This window comes from Labrus mixtus, chromosome 6 (assembly GCF_963584025.1).
Source record: "Labrus mixtus chromosome 6, fLabMix1.1, whole genome shotgun sequence".
Lineage (NCBI taxonomy): Eukaryota > Metazoa > Chordata > Actinopteri > Labriformes > Labridae > Labrus > Labrus mixtus.
Genome location: NC_083617.1, coordinates 24,176,521 through 24,199,019, shown reverse-complemented (window position 1 = coordinate 24,199,019; position 22,499 = coordinate 24,176,521). Strand labels below are relative to the sequence as shown.

General features: G+C 44.1%; 1 protein-coding gene and 1 long non-coding RNA gene across 11 annotated transcripts in view; both read left to right on the top strand.

Moving 5' to 3' along the window:
• Window positions 1–22,499, top strand: part of klc1b (kinesin light chain 1b) — a 30,958-nt gene that overhangs the window by 3,685 nt on the left and 4,774 nt on the right. The window contains exons 1-14 of one of the 7 annotated variants that reach the window (XM_061040672.1): window positions 112–369; window positions 5,875–6,145; window positions 7,226–7,456; window positions 8,084–8,165; window positions 8,386–8,614; window positions 8,746–8,833; window positions 9,493–9,594; window positions 10,051–10,224; window positions 10,601–10,700; window positions 12,263–12,312; window positions 12,554–12,621; window positions 13,257–13,365; window positions 13,777–13,929; window positions 19,477–22,440. In XM_061040672.1, the coding sequence (XP_060896655.1) occupies window positions 5,897–6,145; window positions 7,226–7,456; window positions 8,084–8,165; window positions 8,386–8,614; window positions 8,746–8,833; window positions 9,493–9,594; window positions 10,051–10,224; window positions 10,601–10,700; window positions 12,263–12,312; window positions 12,554–12,621; window positions 13,257–13,365; window positions 13,777–13,929; window positions 19,477–19,482 (1,641 nt within the window). In that variant the 5' untranslated portion in view covers window positions 112–369; window positions 5,875–5,896 and the 3' untranslated portion in view covers window positions 19,483–22,440. Of the gene's footprint in view, window positions 1–107; window positions 370–5,874; window positions 6,146–7,225; window positions 7,457–8,083; window positions 8,166–8,385; window positions 8,615–8,745; window positions 8,834–9,492; window positions 9,595–10,050; window positions 10,225–10,600; window positions 10,701–12,262; window positions 12,313–12,553; window positions 12,622–13,256; window positions 13,366–13,776; window positions 13,930–19,476; window positions 22,441–22,499 lie in introns of those variants that run through there. The other 6 variants (XM_061040673.1, XM_061040671.1, XM_061040669.1 and 3 more) reach the window with 6 other exon arrangements.
• On the top strand, window positions 13,939–19,274 carry LOC132975842 (uncharacterized). Of its 4 annotated transcripts, none has more exons than XR_009673320.1 (4): window positions 13,939–18,834; window positions 18,885–18,922; window positions 18,960–19,161; window positions 19,199–19,268. It is a non-coding gene; the product is annotated as an uncharacterized LOC132975842 (long non-coding RNA). The 4 variants fall into 4 exon arrangements; XR_009673322.1 differs by having other exon boundaries at window positions 13,939–18,922; window positions 18,960–19,086; window positions 19,124–19,161; XR_009673321.1 differs by having other exon boundaries at window positions 13,939–18,922; window positions 18,960–19,086; window positions 19,199–19,274.

The following is a 22,499-nucleotide window of genomic DNA, read 5'->3' as shown; positions in this document are numbered from 1 at the left end:
CTCCCCCCACCCGACCTGCTCCTCCACACTCCCGCTGTGGGTGGGGCCGTCTCCCTCTCTCTCTCGATGTGCGCTGATGGTGTTCTGACAGAGCAGAGGGAAGGTCATCAGCCGCCTGCGAGCTACTCCCCCACCCTTGTCCTCCTCTCCTCCGTCATCAGCATCCACCTCTCTCTCATTCCGGTCCGGTTTTCCTCCGTCTCTCGGAGAATGTCTCCTTTTTCGTTTCAAGAAGCATCACTTTGGATTAGCTCAGCAGTTTTCTGATGCGCTGTGCTGGCGTGCAGTGCTATAGCTGGAGGAGGAGTCATTGTCTCATCAGCCTTTCTTCCTGCCAAACGAGGATGCTGATCTGCCACTGAAACCGAGGTTAGTTTTCTGGTCCAGCAGACGAAAACAGGTCCAGCTCGGAGGATAGATGGCTCCACCCTCTAGGAGGCTATTATTGGTTGTTAAATATCAACATTCATCTCGGTTATTTTGTTTTTTTATTAGTCAGGAAAAGAAGATCAATGCAGACTCTGTTTTGAATAAGTTGCTTCACGCTAACGCCCCTTTTAGCATAAAGGATCTGATTGTATGTTGAATAAAATTCTCCATCTGTTGCTCAGAGCCCTGAATCAACGGGACATCTGTCAGAGCAGCACGCCGCATCTTTGCTGCATGTTTCTTTAAATGAGAGAACGAGGATATCTAGACTGAGGGATTCTTTGAAAATCATCTCCTCGTTGTGTTTATGTGTTTACTTTCTGCTTGATTTTCAAAAGGTGAACACTTCTCCTCCCTGGCTCACACGATGTTTAGAAACATTGTGTAATATTTTATAACGATCAGTCCTGCACCTGATCATGACGGCATGTCATGACAACCCAAAGCAAGTACATTTTTGCTGCTGGTGTATCCTGTTATATGTGATGAGTAGGGTTGTGATGATACCAGATTTTTAAACTCCTATATGATTCTAGTACAAATCAAACTATTTAGATAATGTTTTGATACCACGCCGCCCTCCCAGGCATCTAAACGGTTTGAATTGGACAAAGACATTGTCGACATTTACAGAGACGTTATTTATGTGCAATTCAGACGGTTTGAAAGAGTTTGCCTAAATTTCTGAAGTATTTATTCCTTTCCTACACACCTGTCCTTTGAGATGGATGGTTTAAAAAAAAAAGTTTTGGTACTTACTAAATGGTATCTACAAAAGTATTAGAAAATGTATCTGATTATACTTACAGTTCAGTAAGTATAAAGAGACGTCATGAGCTGGTTCTTAATCTGAGTTTTTAATGTAACCAGGCCTTTTTATTTTATGTTAGAGGAGCAGTATGTAACTCTGACACCTAGTGGTTAAAATGGGTACTGCAGTCTAAATTCTAAACATTGTAGAGAGCTGTTCCCCCCCCCCTCCTCTAGAGTCGATGCTCACACAGGTCACCATGTGGTGGACTCTGAAGCTTCAGTGTTTATCCAGCTCTGCATCGGTCTGTAAACCTTTCTGTGTTCTAACCTCTCTCCATTTTTCAAAAGCATCTCCAATATTGATCCTAGTTTGAGCACGTTTCTGCTCGTGGAGCTTATTAGAAACATGCAGAGGCTTTTTAGGTCGGGTACAATCACTTCTATCTGAACCACTTCTCTTGCCTGTTGGTTTGACCTGATAACTGCTCTCATATCTGGCAAACCGAGGGGCGTCTAAAACGGCCGTGTGGGGGTGCCTTAAAACCGCCTACCTTTCTCTGGTCCAAACAAATCCAGAGCATTCAGGAGCAGAATCTAAAGTTAGAAGGAGGACATACTGGCTGCTGCATTGTTGTCAGAGAAGCCAGCACTTCAACATAGCATGTTTCCTTAATGTCTGATCATATAGTAAGGTCACTTTATCATTTCAGTCACTACACATCTCACTGATTGGACCTTGGATTTTTATGGTGCTAGTGTTTGTTTTTCATAAGTTCCACATGAGCGCTGTGAAAAACAAAAAGGTAAATGTTAAAGATTCATTTGTAGGATGTTATTTTCAAAGACAGACAAAGAGCCTGTTGGACTTTATCTCTGAGCTCTTTAAAGATTAGGAAACATTAACTCCAGCTGTCAGAAGAGACGTATTCATACAGGTGTGTTTCTGTTTCATCAAGGTGAAGCTGCGTGTTTCTCTCCTGGCTGACATGAAAGCATGTCTTCTCTTTGTTAATAGCTGTGTGTGTTTGTGTTTGTGTTTGTGTTTGTGTGTGTGTGTGTTTGTGTTTGTGTTTCTGTGTGTGTGTTCTGAGCTCGTGAGGCTTTTCATCCTCACGGGTGTTAAACTGCAGCGCCTCAGAGAAAGAGTTGGGCTCATAAGATCTCTGTTGTGTTATTATGATTGATCTTTCAAAGAGATCTTTTCATATCGCTTTGGTGCCGAGTGTTTTCAGAAATGTGCTGAATGCTCCCTGTTGAAGAGCTACGACCTTCTTGTCTTTGTGAAGTTAGAGTTTTTATAATCCTCCTCCTGACTTCACTCTCTCTGCTCATGCAAACACAGGATTTGTTTGAGGCCTGTCGGTCGACTTTTATGTAAAGCAGACTCTGTTTGCTGACAGAATCTCTTTGAGTCACCTGTGTTCGCTCCGTGTTTCTTTCATGTTAAGTTCTCTTTAAAACGTGTCTCCTCTTGCCCGCTGAATAATTTCACAGTCAGCACATTTTCCTGCTCTGCATGCTGGCAGCAGCTGAATGTACGCCCTCTGGTCATTTTGTTTTTGGCAAACTAAAAATGTGCACACAGAACTAGTACACAACCTGTTTAATGAATTATAAGCAGAGCTGCTTTCTTTGCTGTTAATAATTGGCCTCAGTTTAGTCCTTCTGATTTACATTCTTCAGGAGCAAACACCAGGTCACATGCTTCAAGATTTGCATGACGGATTATTTTTTAAAGCAAAAGTGCTTCCAATGAAGAGCTCAAAGGAAGAATGTGCGACATGTGACACATAAATATATCAGACATCAAGTCTATCCTGTGTAAATGTCTCTGAGTCATGACTGTCTACAATGAGTGAGAAGCTCGAGTCCCGCTGGCTGTGTTGTTGTCAGAGCCGTGTTTACATGGACGGGACGGCCGGCTCCTCCCCTTGTGTATAAAAACTGTTTTAGTGAAGGACTAGAGAGAAGAAGAAGAACATACTCACTGATTATTTGGATGTTAGTAAGAGTTTTTAGATCTCGGTCTTTCTGTGTCAGTTTACATGCAATGTGAAGCTACGAGCTAACTAAAGAGCGCTAACATTAGCATGCTAACACTACAATTCAGGACACAGGTGACTGCAGCTCGAGCCGAGGTAATTTTGTTCACTGCTTCCGTTTGACTCCTTCATACAATCAGCAGTTTGTTTCGGTTTCATGCTGGTGCTCAAGGGCGACACCTACTGGATCGAAAAGCTGCACATCCTGTAATGTAATCGTAATTTGAGTTTCTGACCACATCGTGCAGCCGTCATTCATTTCCACAAATCTGTTTAGTAGAAAGAGGAAATAATCGAGGAGTAGTTAGCGGCTTTTCTTTCCATCTTGAAGCATTTTCAGAATTCTTGAATGGATTTGAATAAGCGACTTTAAATCAGAAGCTTTTTACTGGGGGAAAAGAAAAAAGAGTTGAGATTTTTTTTTTTTTACCTGAAAGCAGCAGAGATGGAAAGATCTTCTCAGCGTCGTCACATCGTCGTTTTTGTTTACCTGATACAGTTCACGATCGATCTCTGCAGCTCTCCCATGGTCCTGAACCTCCAGCTGGTCGTCTGCATGCTTCACTGTCGTCCTGATCACAGATCGTTAATTGACTTCAGTGTCCGTGTTCACGTGCCTGTCTCGTGTCCATCATATTCTCCTCATAAATAATCCTCCGCTGACGGAGCACAGCTGTGATGACATGATGTGACATGATGTGACATGATGTGACATGAATAACACAACAGGAGGAGGTTAATGAGTGGCTTCAAGCTAAAGACTCGGTCAGATCTGTCGTCTGTGCTCGTGGGTTTCTGCTCGTGCAATAAGAAGTTTGATGACACTGAAGCTGATAAATTCAGTGTCCCCAACATCAGAGCTGTGAGATGCACTTTAAAAAAACAAACAAGACATCACAATAAATAAGCGACAAAATAATAATAAATAAAAATACATAAATTCACTTTGTTTTTGAGGAGATGGTGGTGAACTCTTGTGGCCAAAATATGACAGCAAACTCCTTGAAACATTCACCACACGTTACAAAACCTGCAGACTAAACGAGCGTGAGACTCAGTGTCACACTCGTTTAGTCCGCAGTGGCTGCGTTATTTTGTTTCATGATCGTGGGAAGACAAAGTCATTATTAAAACTCTATTAATTGACCGGACACAGGTTAATTAATTCAGAAATATTCTGTATTTGCAGCACTCCGATGTTAATGCTCATGTTTTGACGTAGTGATGAAAAACTTTAAACAGGTTATGAAGCTCCTTTAATTCCAGCTCTGGACTTTATCAGCACCGACCATCGTCATAACAACGAAGTGTTTCTAGCTTTTGGTTTCAGTCGGTGTTGGTCCTTGAATGATGTCAATATGTTTCTTTAACAGACAACAGCTGAAAGCATGCAGCAGAGCAGGGCGTGGCTGACTGATGGTGTTTGTTACAGAGAGCCTCCTTCATCCTCCACCCTCCTCCTTCACCCTCATCCGCCACCCTCATTCTTCGCCCCCCTCCTCCACCCTTATCCTTCACCCTTGTCATTTCTCGTCCTTTCTCATCCTTCACCCTCATCCTCCACCCTCGTCCACTCTGCTGCCAGCACTTTCCTAACATTATGTGGACCCTGGTCTTGAGCGCAGGCCTGCTTTTTTTTCCTCTGACATTTACTCGATGTGGTCGACATTGACGTGGCTCTCTGAGTCATAGGTTATGTTCAGACTGTTTGGGGATAATAACAGACGTTCCCTGCACTCACCAAAGGGCTGACATTACTTCAGAACACCGTGTGATCGACACAGGGTTGTGTCTGAGTCTCAAACAGCTGCTCAGCTGTATCACTGAGGCTTTTGTCATGTCATCCTCTCCCTGACTCTGCAGCCGGCGAGGCCTCTGTTTGGATAAAATGCTGGCACCCGAAGGCTCCCTCACTGCAGCATCTGTGTGCCCTCTGTTAGACTGAGAGCTGCAGCCTTTCTCTCAAACCAGAGCTTATTATACCCAATCCCAACAGTCTGTCCTCCAGAATAATGTGTCCCTGGGCCATGCATAAAGCAGATATTCTACACATGTCTTTAATTTTTATGTCCCAATTTGTGCAGCCCTCAGAGCGTGGTCTAGTTAAAGCATGTTTTATTGAAGCCAGTTTCTGTCTTACCATTTTAAACTGCCTTTCACTCTGAATTTGTCTCATTTAGCAGAACGAAAAACTGCTGATCACTCGCAATAATGGAATTTGAATCGCTAACCTCCCCGCTGTGATACAACACAGGTTTAATTTTCTTTTTATGGCTGGTTGATCATGAGTGGATCTCATTAGAGGAGCAGAGAAACATTGTGTATGTCAGCTTCAAAACCAGAGCTCTGCACGGTCACACGCTGACGTCTTTAAACCGATAATAGGAAGTAGCTCTTGTCATGTTATCTCAGGAACAATTCCTTCAGATGGTTAATACTGTGTGAAAACTGTTTGAAGTTGCTTTCATTGAGTTTGAAGAGATGTGTTTGAGTATTTCAGTGTAAAACAAGCACAGCTGCATGTGGAGGACAGTTATGAAAATGTCCTCTAATGTTGCAGCTGTTGTTGTTCAAATATTTCCACAGTGTCCAGTGGGAGGTCTGTTGTAACAGCCGGTTTGCGTTTTTTTTTTTTTTTTTATCTGTTCAGGTTTCCCAGAGCTACGTAGAACATGTCCACCATGGTGTACCCACGGGAAGAGAAGCTGGAGAAGCTCTCTCAGGAGGAGATCATCTCCAACACCAAGCTGGTGATCCAGGGTCTGGAGGCTCTGAAGAACGAGCACAACTCCATCCTCCACAGCCTCCTGGAGACCATCAAGTGCCTGAAGAAGGATGAAGAGGCCAACCTGGTGCACGAGAAGTCCAACCTGCTCCGCAAGTCGGTGGAGATGATCGAGCTGGGCCTGGGGGAAGCTCAGGTAAGACGGGTTCTAACAACTTTTTTTTCTACTGCTGGGTCAGATTCAGACAAAGTGAATGACCAGATGTAGGCTGGAAAAGTCCTATGTTTACATTTTTTATGATGAAGTTTCACAATAATTCGTACTTTAGACGGTTACAGACAGAATGAGGAAAATAAACATCCATGTGCAGGACTTTCAAAATCAACACATGTAGATTCCTGATGGAGTTGATGCGATACTAACACCTTTACTGCCTCAAATGTAGTGTCAGGTATCCACAAACTAGTTAATGCACCGATCTAATACAGTAAATTATCAGGGCCTAAAAGTCCACATATTTGTGTTAAATTATTGTGACAATAAGAACAACGACGGTGTGGCTCCAGCAGACAGTGTTTGTTAGATTAGGCTTTAAAAATGTCAGAAATCTGTTTTTTACACCAAATTAAATTGCTTTTTACTGCATGTTTTTATTTTTGAGATTTTTCTTTTTCACTTTGCTATCAGCATCAAACAGAGGATGTTTTTCTTCTTCCTTTGCCTGGATGATGAGATTAATAATAATGACGGCCTCGCTTTCACGGCTACAATCAGACATGTAGAAAGAAGACACGGAGAGAGACACAAATAAGAGGAATGTTGTACATTTTGAAAAGAGCGCCGGGGACGTAAACACTGCCTTTCTGAAAAGTTGAAAGATTTTCAACTAGAAGCGCTTGAAGCAGCCGCACGAAAGGGGCGGAGCGTTCAGAAAAAGGACACTGCCCGCTGTGCCTTTCTCAGGGTGGCCGCCCGCTGCTCCAAACGCTCTCTCCTGATTGGGAACAATTGAAAAAAGAAGCAGGCATTCAGAAAATCGCCAGGTGTACACAGACGGCCCTAATACTATAGTTTTGGCATCAGAATCCGTTAAGAAGAAAAGAAATGTAAAATAACACACACACATGCTGAGTGTGTTTCTGCTTCCTCTTTCTAAACTGAGCGTGTGCTGTGACCATGATTCACTCACATCAGCCTCAAATCGTGCTCTCTTAACTTGCTGCTGCTTCGTCCGCCGTTAAATGAGACTTACCTTCGGCGCTGTCTCCTCTCCAGGTGATGATGGCCCTGTCCAACCACCTGAACGCCGTGGAGTCAGAGAAGCAGAAGCTGCGTGCTCAGGTGAGGAGGCTCTGCCAGGAGAACCAGTGGCTGCGGGACGAGCTGGCCAACACCCAGCAGAAGCTGCAGAAGAGCGAGCAGAGCGTGGCCCAGCTGGAGGAGGAGAAGAAGCACCTGGAGTTCATGAACCAGCTCAAGAAGTATGATGAGGACGTCTCACCCACTGTAAGTACAGACTCTGATTCAAGTCAAAATCCCTCTCTAATAAGTAAGAAAACATCAACAGGGCCATTATTTCTGGGTCGGTTATTCATGTTAAATACATTTTATTGCATCAGTTTGTTTGTCATAGTAATAACACGTAAAATCCTGAACCTATTTCTGTGTAAATCTGCCTTAAAAGGACTCTTCCTAGAGACATTAAGTGTGATTGATTTCCAATACTGGAGAGAAAAAACTGTTATTTCTTCTTCTGGGAACGAGTCTCTCTGCTCTGGTCTTCATTGATCTGTTGGTGGGAATGAATCGCTGATAATACTGTCCTTATTTTAAGACACAAAAGACCATGTAAAAGCCTGAATCTATTAACTGCTCGAGAAGTAGCCTGAATGGTCGTTATTCCTCTTCTGGAAGCTCTCAACATGCTGCTGCCTGACCCTTAACATGAGCTGAAATCTCATGTAGCCCTCGTCGTGCAAAAATTCGTACTTCATGGAGGTTTTCTGTAGGGGTCGACCGATGTTTGCTTCTCAGGGCCAGAACGAGATGTGATACAGATTCCTGAACTGTGATCTGTGATGTTGCTGCCTGTAGAAGGTCGGGCTGATTTGAATGTTTGTGTTGTCGTCTCAGCAGGAGGAGAAGGACCGAGAGACACCGAAGGACTCGCTGGACGACCTCTTCCCCAACGACGAGGAGGAGCACGGCCAAGGAAGTAAGAACGACAGAACCAAGCAACTCAGAACAGCATTATTTAAATGAGCTATATCACTGGGTACCTGATGTTCCATTTTAAACATGATTGAATAATTCTGTAATCTATTTACTCCCTGAAGCCTCAGTATTCTGTTCATGTTGATGTAGTTAGAGATATAATCAACTCAGAGCATTTAGCATCCCAGCTGACCTTTGATCCGCCTGTGTGACCTCCACAGTGCAGCACCAACACAACAGCGCCGCCGTGGCTGCAGCCCAGCAGGGAGGCTACGAGATCCCCGCCCGCCTGAGAACCCTGCACAACCTGGTGATCCAGTACGCCTCCCAGGGCCGGTACGAGGTGGCCGTCCCGCTCTGCAAGCAGGCTCTGGAGGACCTGGAGAAGACCTCTGGACACGACCACCCCGACGTGGCCACCATGCTCAACATCCTGGCTTTGGTCTACAGGTCAGCAGGGTCTCCATGTGGTGGCGTTAGCAGCTTTTCACCAACACACTCCTGCTTTGGCTGATTTTGTCAGGTTGCCTTCCTTTCTGAAACATTCAGTCTCATCACTTTGTCCTGTCTCACCCGTGCAGGGATCAGAACAAGTACAAAGAGGCCGCCCATCTGCTCAACGACGCTCTGTCCATCCGGGAGAAAACACTCGGCAAGGACCATCCCGCTGTAAGGCTCCACTGTCGTCACGGCAACCACAGCTTCATGTGAACACGTCCAATGTTCAGACATTAGTTTTAATTCATCCGATTAGTCACCTGGTGTTGGTCCAAGAAGGCTCAGTCAACAGGGAGGCAATAACTGCACAGTCGTCTGTATTTACCCGCTGACTCTGTCAGTCTGTGTGGATTCATCTCCACTATTACAGTATTGATCGTGTTCACCACAGGGCTGCAGGCTTTAAAGTAATCAATCAGAACTACTCAGTGTTTGCTCATACATCGAGAAAATCATAAAATCCTTCCAATCACAAAAGACTACAGATGGGCACACATTGAAATAAACCAGATTCATCACCTTTAAGGACGGAATTGTGAGAATCGATTTACACTGTGGCACCTTGTAAAGCTCGAAGGAAGCTATTAAAGCTCAGTGTTAGACCCTGCAGCTCACAGCTCGCCTCATATTGTTTCCCCTGTCAGGTCACTTCCATCCTCTGAGATCTAGAGGCTCTGAGCTTCTTGAAAAGGTTTCTTGATTCCTTGGACATAACTTAGAGACAAAGGCACAGAAGTCCCTGATATTGTGACGCTTCACTGCCAGTAAAAGAGCTGAGCAGGGACAGGAAGTTGCTTTGTTTACGTTGTCTCTGTTTATGTTCTTTCCAGGTTGCTGCAACGCTGAACAATCTGGCCGTTCTGTATGGCAAGAGGGGGAAGTACAAGGAGGCCGAGCCGCTCTGCAAGAGAGCTCTGGAGATCAGAGAAAAGGTAGGCCATGTCTCTGGATCACATCGGTCCACAGCTCTGCTATCCAGGCCTCATCTCAAGGCTAAACCAGCTCCTAGAAATGAGCTAATTAACAGGATAATATTTTCCACATGTCAGCTGCAGCGACTAAAAATAGGAAAAAGAGCAAATCGTTTTCTTAAATTATCCGTGAAGATTCCTCTGAGGGGCTTTCCCAAATCAGGGGGGAGTTTCGGGGTTTAATTGAGAGCACAGCTGAAAGTGGATGGAGGAGGCATGACAAAGCTTCAGAGCGCTGCAGGATGCAGTGAGTCTCTGTTTTCATGAAGCTCTATCCTGTTCCCTGTTTATCGATCGACCTTTTATTAGATCTCCTGAGTGTCTGCAACAGAAGAGAGAGATGCAGCGAGGGAGTCAAATGCTCTGAGACATAATCTGAAATATGAATCCAAATATTCTCCTCTTGTCTCCCGTTAGGTGCTGGGGAAGGACCATCCAGATGTGGCAAAACAGCTGAACAACCTGGCTCTGCTGTGTCAGAACCAGGGCAAGTACGATGAGGTGGAGTACTACTACTGCCGGGCGCTGGAGATCTACGAGTGCAGGCTGGGCCCTGATGATCCCAACGTGGCCAAAACCAAGAACAACCTGGTGAGAGACGAGTTCACACATCCACATCTGCTTCCTTTAAGTTACACTTTCACAGTAATCAGCTAGGTCCCGCCGCCCTGGGAAGCAACCCTCATTTGTGCACCTGACTCAAGCCGGTTTCACATATGAACTTCTGATGTCACAAGGGTTAAGTGTCCTTTGCTGCAGCTTTTGTTCATGTCTTTTTATTTTCCTTCCCGTCTCTGTTATTGAACCATGATGGAGACGCTGCGTGGAGACAGTAGAAGAAGCTCAGTGCCGCTACACAAGTCACAGCTGACAGGAGGAACATGCACACAGACTGCTGCTGCTCCTCGGGGACAGGACCCGTTTGATCCAACACTAAACCGCTGTGTCTGTCGTCTTTCTTCCTCAGGCGTCCTGCTTCCTCAAACAGGGAAAATACAAGGAGGCTGAGATCCTGTACAAAGAGATTCTGACTCGTGCTCATGAGAAGGAGTTTGGATCTGTGGATGGTAAGGCCTCGCAGCAGCTGAACAGTTTAAAAAGGGTTGAAGATTAGCTTTAAATCAAAGTAGAAACACTAATAATAAATGCTAGAGGAGTGGTGGCGGGTAACGTGAAAATCCAGATTGTCATTGTCTGATCTTCCGCCTGCTGTTTGTCTCACGCCAGCGAGCACGCTCAGTGACGGACAGATGGTGGACGCTGTTCTAACCTCCAACAATCACTCGACTCAAAGAATCCAAACAAACAAACAATAAAAAGAAATAAAGAGTTTATTTGTCATGAAGATGAACTCTCGCTATTTTTTCTCGGCTCAGTTTTTCATTTGGCGTTTCCTCTCCGAGGATTAGATCGACCTCTTTCAGAGGAATAAAAGGAGGCTCAGCGCTGCCAAGACGCTCCAGGCTATTGTCATATTTCAGAGCGGATTATTTTTCTTCTGTCACTGAACTTCTTGAGAGATTGTATTTTATTTATTAGCCTCTCTTAGTGGGAGTTAAAGGTTAAAGGGGGGCAGCAACGAGTCTCAAATATCTGTTTTGAGTTACAGATAATTTTTTTAATTCACATGCATCCTTATTAAACCTAGCGCATGATTAACGTTACCACATGTGTCTGTAACCATGACAACAAAAACGATTTAACTTTGCATGTTTGTTTTTTCTGTGTGGATATCAACGCATTTATTCACCGTAAAATCTGGTGTATAAGACGCAGCCCATACCAGCGTGAAATGCTGACACATGCACCGCCATTACAGAGAGTGAAGCCGCCATCGTCACACACTGCACGCCACCTGACGCCATCAGAAATTCATCCCCATTCATTGTGTGTTGAAAGTGATTGGAAACAGTCTTTTCTCCCTCTTTAGGTCATCATTATTAATTTAAAGCAATCGGTGCTAAACTGTGGCGTGCTGGTTTTATTGACAGTCCCGTCTAAATTTTAACGAGTGACCAGCAGAGGTCGGCAGCACGACTCACGGTCTGAAGGTTCTTCAGAACTTTCACGTTAGACTGAGAGCTCAGTTAACATACTGCAGCTAGCAGGCGTGCAAACTCCACAAAGTGAAAACAAACTAATCGATGCACACAAACTGGTCGTTGTGGACTTCACTCCGGCCGACCTCCAAAGTCAGACTGCGTCTTGTATACCGGCGCACTGATATTCAGGATTTTAGGATATTTCTTGTTTTCTGTTAGGAAAAGTCTGATTTTAAAATAGAGTTTAAAACAAAGAGAAGTGAATGCATGTTTACTTGCAGTGAAGCAAAGGGAGGAATAAACATCTTTCTGTGTAAATCTGTATCTCACATGTTTTATTAATGAAAAGTGTTGAAACATTTAAAAAGCAGACGGTCGTCCTGCTGAAACACAGATATTATCACCAGAATAATAATCAGAGTATTCCACTGAGTGGCTGATAATACGGTCCTGCTCAGTGACGAGCTTAGCCTGCGCCGTGAATGGTTAATAATGAAGTCAGTAAATTATCTCGAGGTCGATGTGGTAACCTGTTTTCCAGCCTTGTTGTTCTGTGTGTCGACCTCCTCTCCTGTGTTTGTCTGCAGCTGAAAACAAACCCATCTGGATGCACGCGGAGGAGAGAGAGGAGAGCAAGGTGAGGCCGAGCAAATACTGAAAACACAAAAAAATAAGAAATGAAATGTGTTAAAATCAGGCCATAAAGAAACAAAGTCTGTTTATGAAATATTATTAGAGCGTTGTCCTTCACACTCACTATGAGACCCAGGAGGCATATTCTAGTTTTATGTAAACAAAGACAAATGCAGCAGATCCGGTTCTAACCATCACTCCCCCTTCACTCTCTTTTCTTCCTCTTCTCTATGATTTACTTCCAGGGCAAGCACAGAGACAACACCCCGTACGGAGAGTACGGAGGCTGGTACAAGGCCTGCAAAGTCAACAGGTGAGGCGGAGCGAGGCGAGCATCAATGAAAACACTCCGAGGCCAGAGTTGTTTAGTTAAAGGAGCAATATGTAACATCTGACACCTAGTGTTTCAAGCGGGTTACTGCAGTCCAAAATCAAAACATTACAGAGAGCTGAGGTGAAACACTTAAACTATATCTGCAGTTTGTGGAGCAAACACGGCGCTCCGAAACGGAGTTTGTTCGTCTGAGTTTGCAGCTACAGGCGACATCACGCTGTTAGGTTAGCAGTCAGCTGTAACCACCAGCTGATACCTGCGTGATAAACACAAACACGGTGAGATGATACAGAGAAAAGTCAAAGCAGTGTTTGAGCCAAAGTCACCACACACACTGAAATATCAACACTTCTGCAAGAGACCAGTCAGAGAATAACTAGCCTTAAAATATATTATATTATATTTATATATATATATATATATATATATATGTAGCATGAACTTACTTCCTGTATAAATGTCCCGAAGCGTGCAGTTTTGGGTTGGCGTTAAAGGGGGCGGGGTGATCTGAATGGATTACAGATCAGCTGTGATCGGACACATTTTTATACATCATTATTTGCATTTTTCTTGCAGTATAGTCCATATGTGTTAACGCCTGTTTCTGTGCCCAGCCCGACAGTGAACACCACCCTGAGGAACCTGGGGGCGCTGTACCGCCGACAGGGCAAGCTGGAGGCGGCTGAGACCCTGGAAGAGTGCGCCATCAGGTCCCGCAAGCAGGTCAGCAGCTTTTCCTGAACTTCAGATTTCAGTTTGTGCATGCAGACGACTTCTTACTTCCTGTTTTTTGTTATTCTTAAAATTAAGACAGTAACTCTCATGATATTTTTTTCCCTTTCTCTACATTGCTTTGGATCCAGAGCAACACAGTAAGTGGTTTGTCTCTAACTGATCGCCCTCATAGAGCCTCCCTCCTATAACACCACCTCCATCTCACACTCATGTTAGACGTCCGCTTGTCTCTGTGACGCCTCATCAAAGAGACAGAAGACTTCCCTTTAATTCCTCCATTTAACTTTGCACCCCCGCTCATACCAACAACATTAAGTCCCCTCCTCTCTAGTTCTGTTGTTGATCTCTCTGCGTGTGTGTGTGTTTGTGTGTGTGCACCTGTGTGTTGTTCCCCCTCAGGGCATCGACCCCATCCACGGGACGCGTGTGGTGGAGATCCTGAAGGACACGGAGGGGGACAGGCGGAGGAGCAGGGACAGCCTGTCCAGCGTTAAGTACGAGAGCGGCTCTGAGACCGGCGAGGAAGTGAGTATGGGCGTGGAGTGGAACGGGGTGAGTACAGATCCACTACAGTCGAGTTCAAACTGACAGTGACCTCACAGGGAGAACAAGGCGGTGTTATTAAAGCCACAGAGCGGGTGGACCGGTACAGAGAATCACACAAAAAAAAAAAGACTTAATTTTCTGTTTTGAGGTGTGATAAAGAGCAAATGGAGCAAAAGGGGTTTATTATCGGTCGTCAGCACAGCTCCTGTGTGGAGAAAATAAAGAAACTAACACAGAGGTTAAACTATGTAGCGTTAGTTTGAAGCAAAGCGTTCTTTGGCCAATTCAAAAATAATTGAAAACTACCACCGGAAGTGGTTTGGCACTCTAAACTGAAATCAAACGTCACATCTCTATAGATTTTACAAGCGTTGCACATGTGTGTTTTCGCATATTCCACCAAGTCCGTTCTAGCCAGTACCTCATCTGAAACCAGTTCTTTGGGTTTCAACCTTCAAGAGGACAGAAAAAAAAACGGTTCCACAGTAGCACCATCTCCTTACTGGTCTACGAGAACGAAAAGCTCGATGCATGCAGTCGTAACCTGAAGAGAGGGAAATATTCAAACATAGAGCCAACACTCTTTGAAGGGGTTAAACTAAATGTTGCTCCAAACCTCGACCACAAAGGTACACAGCTTAGCTTCTGTGTCGTTCCTCCGACCGGCTTCACTAAATGACCTCCGTTTCATTAAGAGCTTCATAAAACACCACTTTAAAGCATCCTGATTATTCCTTAAAGAAGCAGGAAGTTCACTACTCGGCCTGCTTCAGCTAAACGTTTGGAGTTAGTGAGAGCGCCCTCTCTCTTCACTGAGTTCAAACTGCACAACAGAATCCTAGAAAAGAAAAGAAGCTGTCTTTACTGCGTGTCCTTTATAAGATGTCAGCGTTGCACACGCTCATAAACTGCATATGCACCACATGAATCTGGAACCAAAGTTCTAGTTGCACAACCTCCGTTTTGCAAGTGCAAACTCTCTGTACTCGTCCATCGTTCTTTGTTCTTCTCATGAGGTTCACATGAAAATCTCCTTTTTGTACAAAGTGTAAAGCTGATTGAGTGTCCTGGCATGCAGACGTGTTATTGTTGTTGTTTTGACGCCGGCTGAGTCTCTGTGGTGATCCGTGTTTTAATGTGTTTGTTGTTCATTGCTTGACAATGAATTCCTCGCGTCTTGTGTTTTTTTTTTAACAAGCCATTGTTTTGCTGGAAACAGAAAGGCTCAGGCTCCCTCTGTGGCACCCTGGAAACATGTTAAATATTTATCAGCTTCTCTGAGACTCGCAGAGATACAGCCCGGTGTAATTTACTTTCAGGATGTGTCATGTTTTCACCATTAAACACAAAAGACGTGTTTCCTAATTTCTCCACCGTGCAGTTAAACTGGACGATTGATGTGGAACGGCTCATCCTGCTGTTTTACTGCCTCATTATAGCGTCCTCTCTGGCTGTTTCCACAGTCGATACTGTCGCTTCTCTGCAGTCCTGCACTGTGTCTCTATTTAAAATGTCGGCCCTCTCCTCGTTATTACAGAGGTTGGTGTGTTCAGTTAAACAGACACAGCTAGAAGCCCTCTGGTGCAGCTTCACCAGCAGGGTGCCAGCAGAGAAGCCTCGTCTGAGCCTGAGCCTTTCCCCCCCTCCCTCCTCGCTCCCGTGCAGCCACGCCCTCCACCGCACCCACCCAGTCCACACATGCATGTAACCCTGCCAGCCTTAACGTGCACACTAATGGACCACGTGTGTCACTACATGTTTGAGAAATGTCTGTTAACCTGACCTGTGCTGCTCTCTCTGAGTAACATGAAGTAGAACGGCGGGCAGGGTGTTTGTTTGTTGGCTGCTGTGTGAATGTGAATGCTCTTCGTACACACATGTTCATAACACAGCTTCTTCAAACTGCTTCATTTTACACTCCAGCAAATGTTCGGCATGCGTATTCACCCGAGTGTGCACCTGCTTGTTTTTGAAACATTTGATGGCATGAGGACGACCTCAGAAGCGTTTTGCATTCACATGAGGAAATACAAATCTGCTTCTCTGAGTGACGAGGTGCAGCGTCTCTCGGCTGAACAACTTCAGTGTTTCAGGTCGTCACAGTGTCGAAGTTAAAAGTGTCTCTGAAAGTCGTTTTCTATCAGCTGCTCGTCTCACATTTGGATAGACTGAAATCATGCTGACTTCAAATCAAAGACCAACCGAGTGAAAATAATCAACTTTGTTTCTATGTGTAAATCCGTCTCTCTGCTCTCAATCTGCTGCTTGTCGTACGTCGGCCATGTTGACTGCTTTCATCCACGTTGGCTCTGAGTTCTCGCTGTTGCTCACAGACATCCCGTTCACAAGACGCCTCTTCTCCACCAGTTTCCCCCGACGTCTCTGTTTCACTGTGATGGATCTTTCACTCCATTTCAGGAAGTCTGTCACGTTTGATGCACACGGACGTAGACTTTAAAAAAAACATCTTTTCTACGAGTAATCGGTCATAGAGTGAGGTCGAAAAGTCGTTCTTAAAAGAGACATACTAAAAATAAAGATAATTATAAACCCTCTTCAACTGATTAAATCCAAAGTGATGAGTCTGTTTTGAAAATGTCAGGAGTGGAAAGAAATTATATTTGTGTGAAAGTGTCAAAGGTCAAAGTTCTGATACGTGTGAAGGTGACCTCTGCAGAGTCATCACGTCGTTTTTGCATGTTTGTAAGATACTCAGCTAATGTGTGTGTCAGTGATCCTGTGGTTTGCTTCAGGTTGGACAGTAGGTGTGTGTGTTTAAACAGCATGCTTTGACCCAGTGTGTGTGTGTCTGTGTGTGTGTCGTGCTTTGTGCTCGGTGTGCTGCCTCTTAGTTTGCACGCTCTCTAGATTTCCTCCTTCGTTGCTTTCTGCTTCCTTGTGTGTCACTAACCTGTTTCATTGTTGATTACTTTGCCATGACAACCAATCAGCCTGTCAATCAAATTTCCCTCTCTCGCTCAGTGGATTGTACTCTCTCTCTCTCTCTCTCTCTCTTTCTTCAGCTCTCAGTTCAGACAGTCAGTGGGGGGGGGGACGTAGATAACATGCAGGGTGAGAAGAGACGAGGGTACAGAAGATGTTTTACTTATTATCAGGATGTTTAATTAAACCGATCTCAGCTTTATAAGAACAACAATTTCTTTTAGTGCACTTCTCAAAACTCAAGTGACAGCGTCCTCCATGGAAACAGAGGACATTTAAAGAGCAGAGGATGCAAAGATAACTTTATTTGAATGAACCTTTATCAACAGACGTTTACAAAGAGCTTTGACAGACAAAGAAAAGGCAGGAAGTCAGGAAGATAACAGAACAAACATTTCAACAGTCGGGAGCGTTTAGAAAACTCCACAGAGAGGAAACACAAACGCAGAAGTTTAACGAGAGTAAATGCAAATAAAAGGAAAAAATAAATGTGATAAAATACATTGAAGATCATATGTATAGATGTGTTGCAGGAGTTTTGAATTAATTAAAATGTAGATGCTGATGTAGAAAGTTTTTTATTCGATAGGACAGCTTTCCAAGCTCCTCTTATTTTCATAATGGACAGAATCAAAGGTAAACTCCTGCACGCAGTCTAACCTGCTAACAAACATTTATTGGCAACGCTTCGGTACTAGACCTTCATCAGGCAAACAGTTCGTAAAAATGGGCGGGACATTTTAAATTCCTGTAACCAATCATTAAGACGTCAGCCCTGAATCATCAGATTAATAAACATCAGCTTCCTGGTTGAGAGCACAAACCAAAAATTCTAATAAGAAAATGGTGAAAGCCTGAGAGGCGACTCTGAACGACCTCTCACTTCATCATCGGTTCAGCGGATACTCAAGATCCCAAAGTAGTTTATTTGTTTACGTTTTGTGAAACAACATCTGTTTCATAAGACAGATGTGCCGGAGAGAATCCATCAAATCCTCAAAGTAAACTCCTGCACACGGTCTACATTCTACAGATTCATCGGCTACACTAACATGTTTAGGCGTTCAGACGGCGTGCAGGAGATTTTATGTTGTTGCTGTTAAAGTTAAAAACTCTGGTCTCGTTCATGTCAACACCTCGTCATCACACTCTGTCGGTGTCAGGGCGCAGCTTTCAGAGATGCTGATGTTTGCAGATGTCTCTGGTCTGCAGTGCACAGTCATCGCTGTGCTGCAGCGTGCCAGCTTCAGAGTTTCTGGTACCCAAAGAGGAAACAGCTGAGTCACCGTGACGATCTCCTCTGCACCACTGACCTGCTCGTCTCCGTGCAGAAACTCAGAAACACTGCAGCTGCACTTTCAGAAAGTTTCTGATCCACGCAGCTCGACTTAAATTCATCCATTTAGAACCTTTATATAAACGTGCAAAACTTAAAGTGCTTCAGGTACGAATGATTAAATCAAAACAGGAAACGAACAACAAAGACTTTCAAACTTCAAAGTTAGAGCTCCAAGACTCGAGGAAGTTCTTTATGTCACACGCTCATACAGACGGGCAGAGATATGCAATAAAAACAACAACAGCATAAAAGCTCAAAAAGCAATAAAGAAAGATCTTTCAAATGTTTAGATCCAGATTCTTTATCGTCCCACAGAAGACAAGAAACACAAGGACAACATCACCGTAAAATCAGAATCACGATAAAACAACGATAACAACCCGGACTCCTCCTTTAAAATAACTTAATATAATATTAAACATGTTTGATATTTCTGAGAACAGATCGAGGAGGCTCCAACCTCGGAGTGACATCACACACGCTCCAATCAGGCCACGCCCCCAATCGTTGGTGTGTAACCAGCCTGAGCTGTAAATAGGTGGCTTCAGTTTGAGGTTCATTAAGAACCAGATTCTCTCCGAGGAGAATAAAAGAGATGAAGGTTTTTAATATACAGGTGTGTAGTGCAGGTATGTAGTTTCTGTTAAGTTGTAGGTGTGTAGTTTAGGTTTAGTTGTAGGTGTGTAGTTTAGGTTAAGTTATAGGTGTGTAGTTTAGGTTTAGTTGTAGGTGTGTAGTTTAGGTTTAGTTGTAGGTGTGTAGTTTAGGTTTAGTTGTATGTGTGTAGTGCAGGTTAAGGTGTAGGTGTATAGTACAGGTGTGTAGTTGAGGCGTGTAGTTGAGGTGTGTAGTTTAGGTTAAGTTGTAGGTGTGTAGTTTAGGTTAAGTTGTAGGTGTGTAGTTTAGGTTTAGTTGTAGGTGTGTAGTTTAGGTTAAGTTGTAGGTGTGTAGTTTAGGTTAAGTTGTAGGTGTGTAGTTTAGGTTAAGTTGTAGGTGTGTAGTTTAGGTTAAGTTGTATGTGTGTAGTGCAGGTTAAGGTGTAGGTGTATAGTACAGGTGTGTAGTTGAGGCGTGTAGTTGTAGGTGTGTAGTTGTAGGTGTGTAGTGCAGGTAAATGTGCAGGTATGTAGTGTAGGTTCATGAACAGGTGTGTAGTGTAGGTTAAGGTGTAGGTGTGTAGTTTAGGTGTAGTCCCTCCCTGAGCTCTGAATCTCACCATGTTTGCCGTTTGTTTTTCTCTTTGTGTCTCTTTCTCTCTTTCTCTTCATCAGGCCTAAAGCCATCAAGATTATTCCTCCATCCTTCTCTCCTTCCCTCAACACAATAGCAAAAGGATGTGTGTCTCTGTCCCGTCCCAACCAAACCAACAGCCCCTCTGCTGCTCCATGGTGCCCCCCCTCCTCCTCTCTCTCTCCGGCAGAGACTCAGAGAGCGCCCCCTGCTGGCTGTCTCCTCTGTCCCCTGTTCGTCTGACAGCTGCTGGGACGTTTGGTCTTCTCTCCTCCGCTCTGATTCTGTCCTCTCATTAACCCCTCGTGTCATACAGAAAACTCTCACATAACATAATAAATAAAAATCATCATGTGTGAAATCTTCCCGCTCTGAGGAAGTCACAGCTGCACACCTTTCCTCTTTCAAACACCCACTGGTCACTTTTACGAGGTGCACTGTAGATTTATGTGGATTGATAGAAGAGCAGGAAGGAGGCGAAACAGAAGGCTCCGAGTCGTCTTTAACTTCAACACGGTCAGATAAAACAATCACGTTAAAGTAGGGCCGGGCGATACAGCAAAAAGAATCCCATAATATCAACATTTATCACGATATACAACATAACATATATATATAACGATAATGCTGCTAGTTTGAGGAATGTCCTGATTATAACAGATAGCAGACAAGACATTTAGTGAAAGTTTAACATATCCTGAAGATGCTAATCACAGGTTTTTAAAGCTCTGTTGTTCCCTTTGTCCCAAGTGAAGACGATAAAGCCAAGAACAAACTCTAACCAGAGCAGCTTCATGTTAAACATCAGACTCAGAGCTGCTGACGCGAGCTGAGTTTGGAGTCTCAGAGTTCAGTTTTTTTAATTAGGACTCCTCCAGGGTTTACCTTTCACCAGGAGGCGAATCATCCGCAGAGACCTCCCCCTCGTTAAAATAAACAGACCCCTTTATTGAAACCGATTAAAGCGTTAAATAAAGGAGTTCAGTGTCTCCTGAAGCTTCTCAGGACGTCAGGAGGGGCTGCAAGCTGAGCTGCAGGTTCTGTTAACTCTCTTTCTGATACGTTATGATTCCGAGTGTTTACCGTTCATAAGGTTTTAAACTGCAACGGGATTATTCCCAGAGGTCTCCAGAGGTCGTCTCCTCTCCCTAAACTCGACGAGTTGATGATAAAAACCTGTAAAAACACTCGATAAGAAGCGTCAGAAATCAGCGATTCTTCAAAGCGGTTTGTTGCAGCTCTGCAGGGTCGTCTCTTCAAGAGGCCATAAACGTCATATAACGACCTCTTTATGTTTGGACAACAACAAACAATATTCTCTCTAAAGGTTCTGACACACCAAGCAGATCGTTAGACCGATGCTGAGCGATTGTCGCCCTGGTTTTTGTGGTGTGTCCGGCTCCATCGACACTTATAACATGTTGAATCAGGTCTGAGAGGAATCTCTCTGATTGGCTGTTGGGAGGTTTCATTTCTCTCCAGCTCTCGACACAGGTTCAGGTTCCATTAGTAGACTACCTATAATACGAGTGGTGAGCGACAGCGGTGTGAAAATGGTCTTCTCGTATCACAACAACGGACTACCGCCCCCTGCTGGCATGGAGAGTTATTTCCTCTCACACCAGCAGAGCGTACGTGGTGGTTGGCCGTCGTTGGCTTCTCACACTGTAAACATGTTCATCTTAACTTTATATCAGGAGTTTTTTATCGCCCGGCCCGACTTCAGTATCTATATTTATTAAAAAGAATAATTTATTTGCACACTTGCTCTGCGTCGCTCTTGTTCTGAAAGTCGACCCTGCTGCTCGCTTCCATCACGACGCCTGTGTTTAGCCTTTAACGTATCGTTTTCTTTTCTTTTTTTAAATCCTCTTTCCGTTGCCAACGTGTTCGCTTAAGAGGTCAGATGCCTTCGCCGTGTGGACATTAATGGTACTGCAGAGCTTCACGTGTTTATCATAACATTTCTTTTCTTTCTTTTTTTAACTTGTTGGCAGGAGCGAGAAGGGAGTTTTGTTGTTTTTATAGATCAAGATAATTTTTTTGTATCGTTGTGTTTACATTTTTTTTAACATTTCTGATGATTTCCTGGCTGAATATTAAGGCGGTAGCTCGTTAAAAACGCTAACTTCCTGTTGTTAAAGACCAGAAGGGCCGACGTCAGCTCACCGCAGCTGGTCGCATCACAAGGAGCTCTTGTCGCCATGGTAACGTCTTTCAATTTGCTCTTCCTGACTCCGTGTCTTTGGGTTGATGGAGGATTCACGCAGACGTTCAGAAGCTTTTTTTAAAAAGGGAAATAAGCAACATTCACAGAGACGCAGCGGAGCGTTCAGCGCGGAGACGCCCTGAGAGGTCGATTCATAATCACACATTTAAATTCAGTCATCTTTTATCTGTCAGTGTAGGAGTAAAGCTGGTGTTATTATGACCTGAAGCGTTGATTTCACTGTCGTGCTCGTGTGTTGTTGGTGTAGTTCGGTGGTAACGCCGCCTCTCTGGATTCTGTGTTTTTGAACGCAGCGCTTCGTCCTCTCACAGCTGCTCGTTTGCAGGTGAACGTCTCTCGTGGCGAGTGTCTCCTCCGGATCAAACGTGTCATTTCTTGCTGAATGTAAACGACTGTAACATCTCGGAGGTGTAACTGTACGGCTGTGTTTGTAGATTTTGAAAACGTGCATTCACTCTGCGGCTTCTCGGTATGCTACCTGCCTTTCTTCTTCATTCCTCCGACGAGTACTCCTTTACTGCGAATGCAACCCCGAACAAAAGAGCTGAATATGTACATCACATACTTATGAGCGTATCGTTGTGTTAGTGGAATGCTTATTTATTGAACTGTCTCTTCTTCCTGACATATATGGTGTGATTCAGTTCATCCATGGTGAGGTCTATAAGCACTATCTTAGTAAGTAGGACTGCGTTATTATATTTACCATTCTGCATTGTGAAGATGATTGCATCAACACTTGTTGCTCTTCTCAAATAAAGTTTTTCATTTGTGACCGTTTGTCTTTTCTCTGCATCACGTCAACATGTTTGATCTCCAGAGGAATAGAAACAC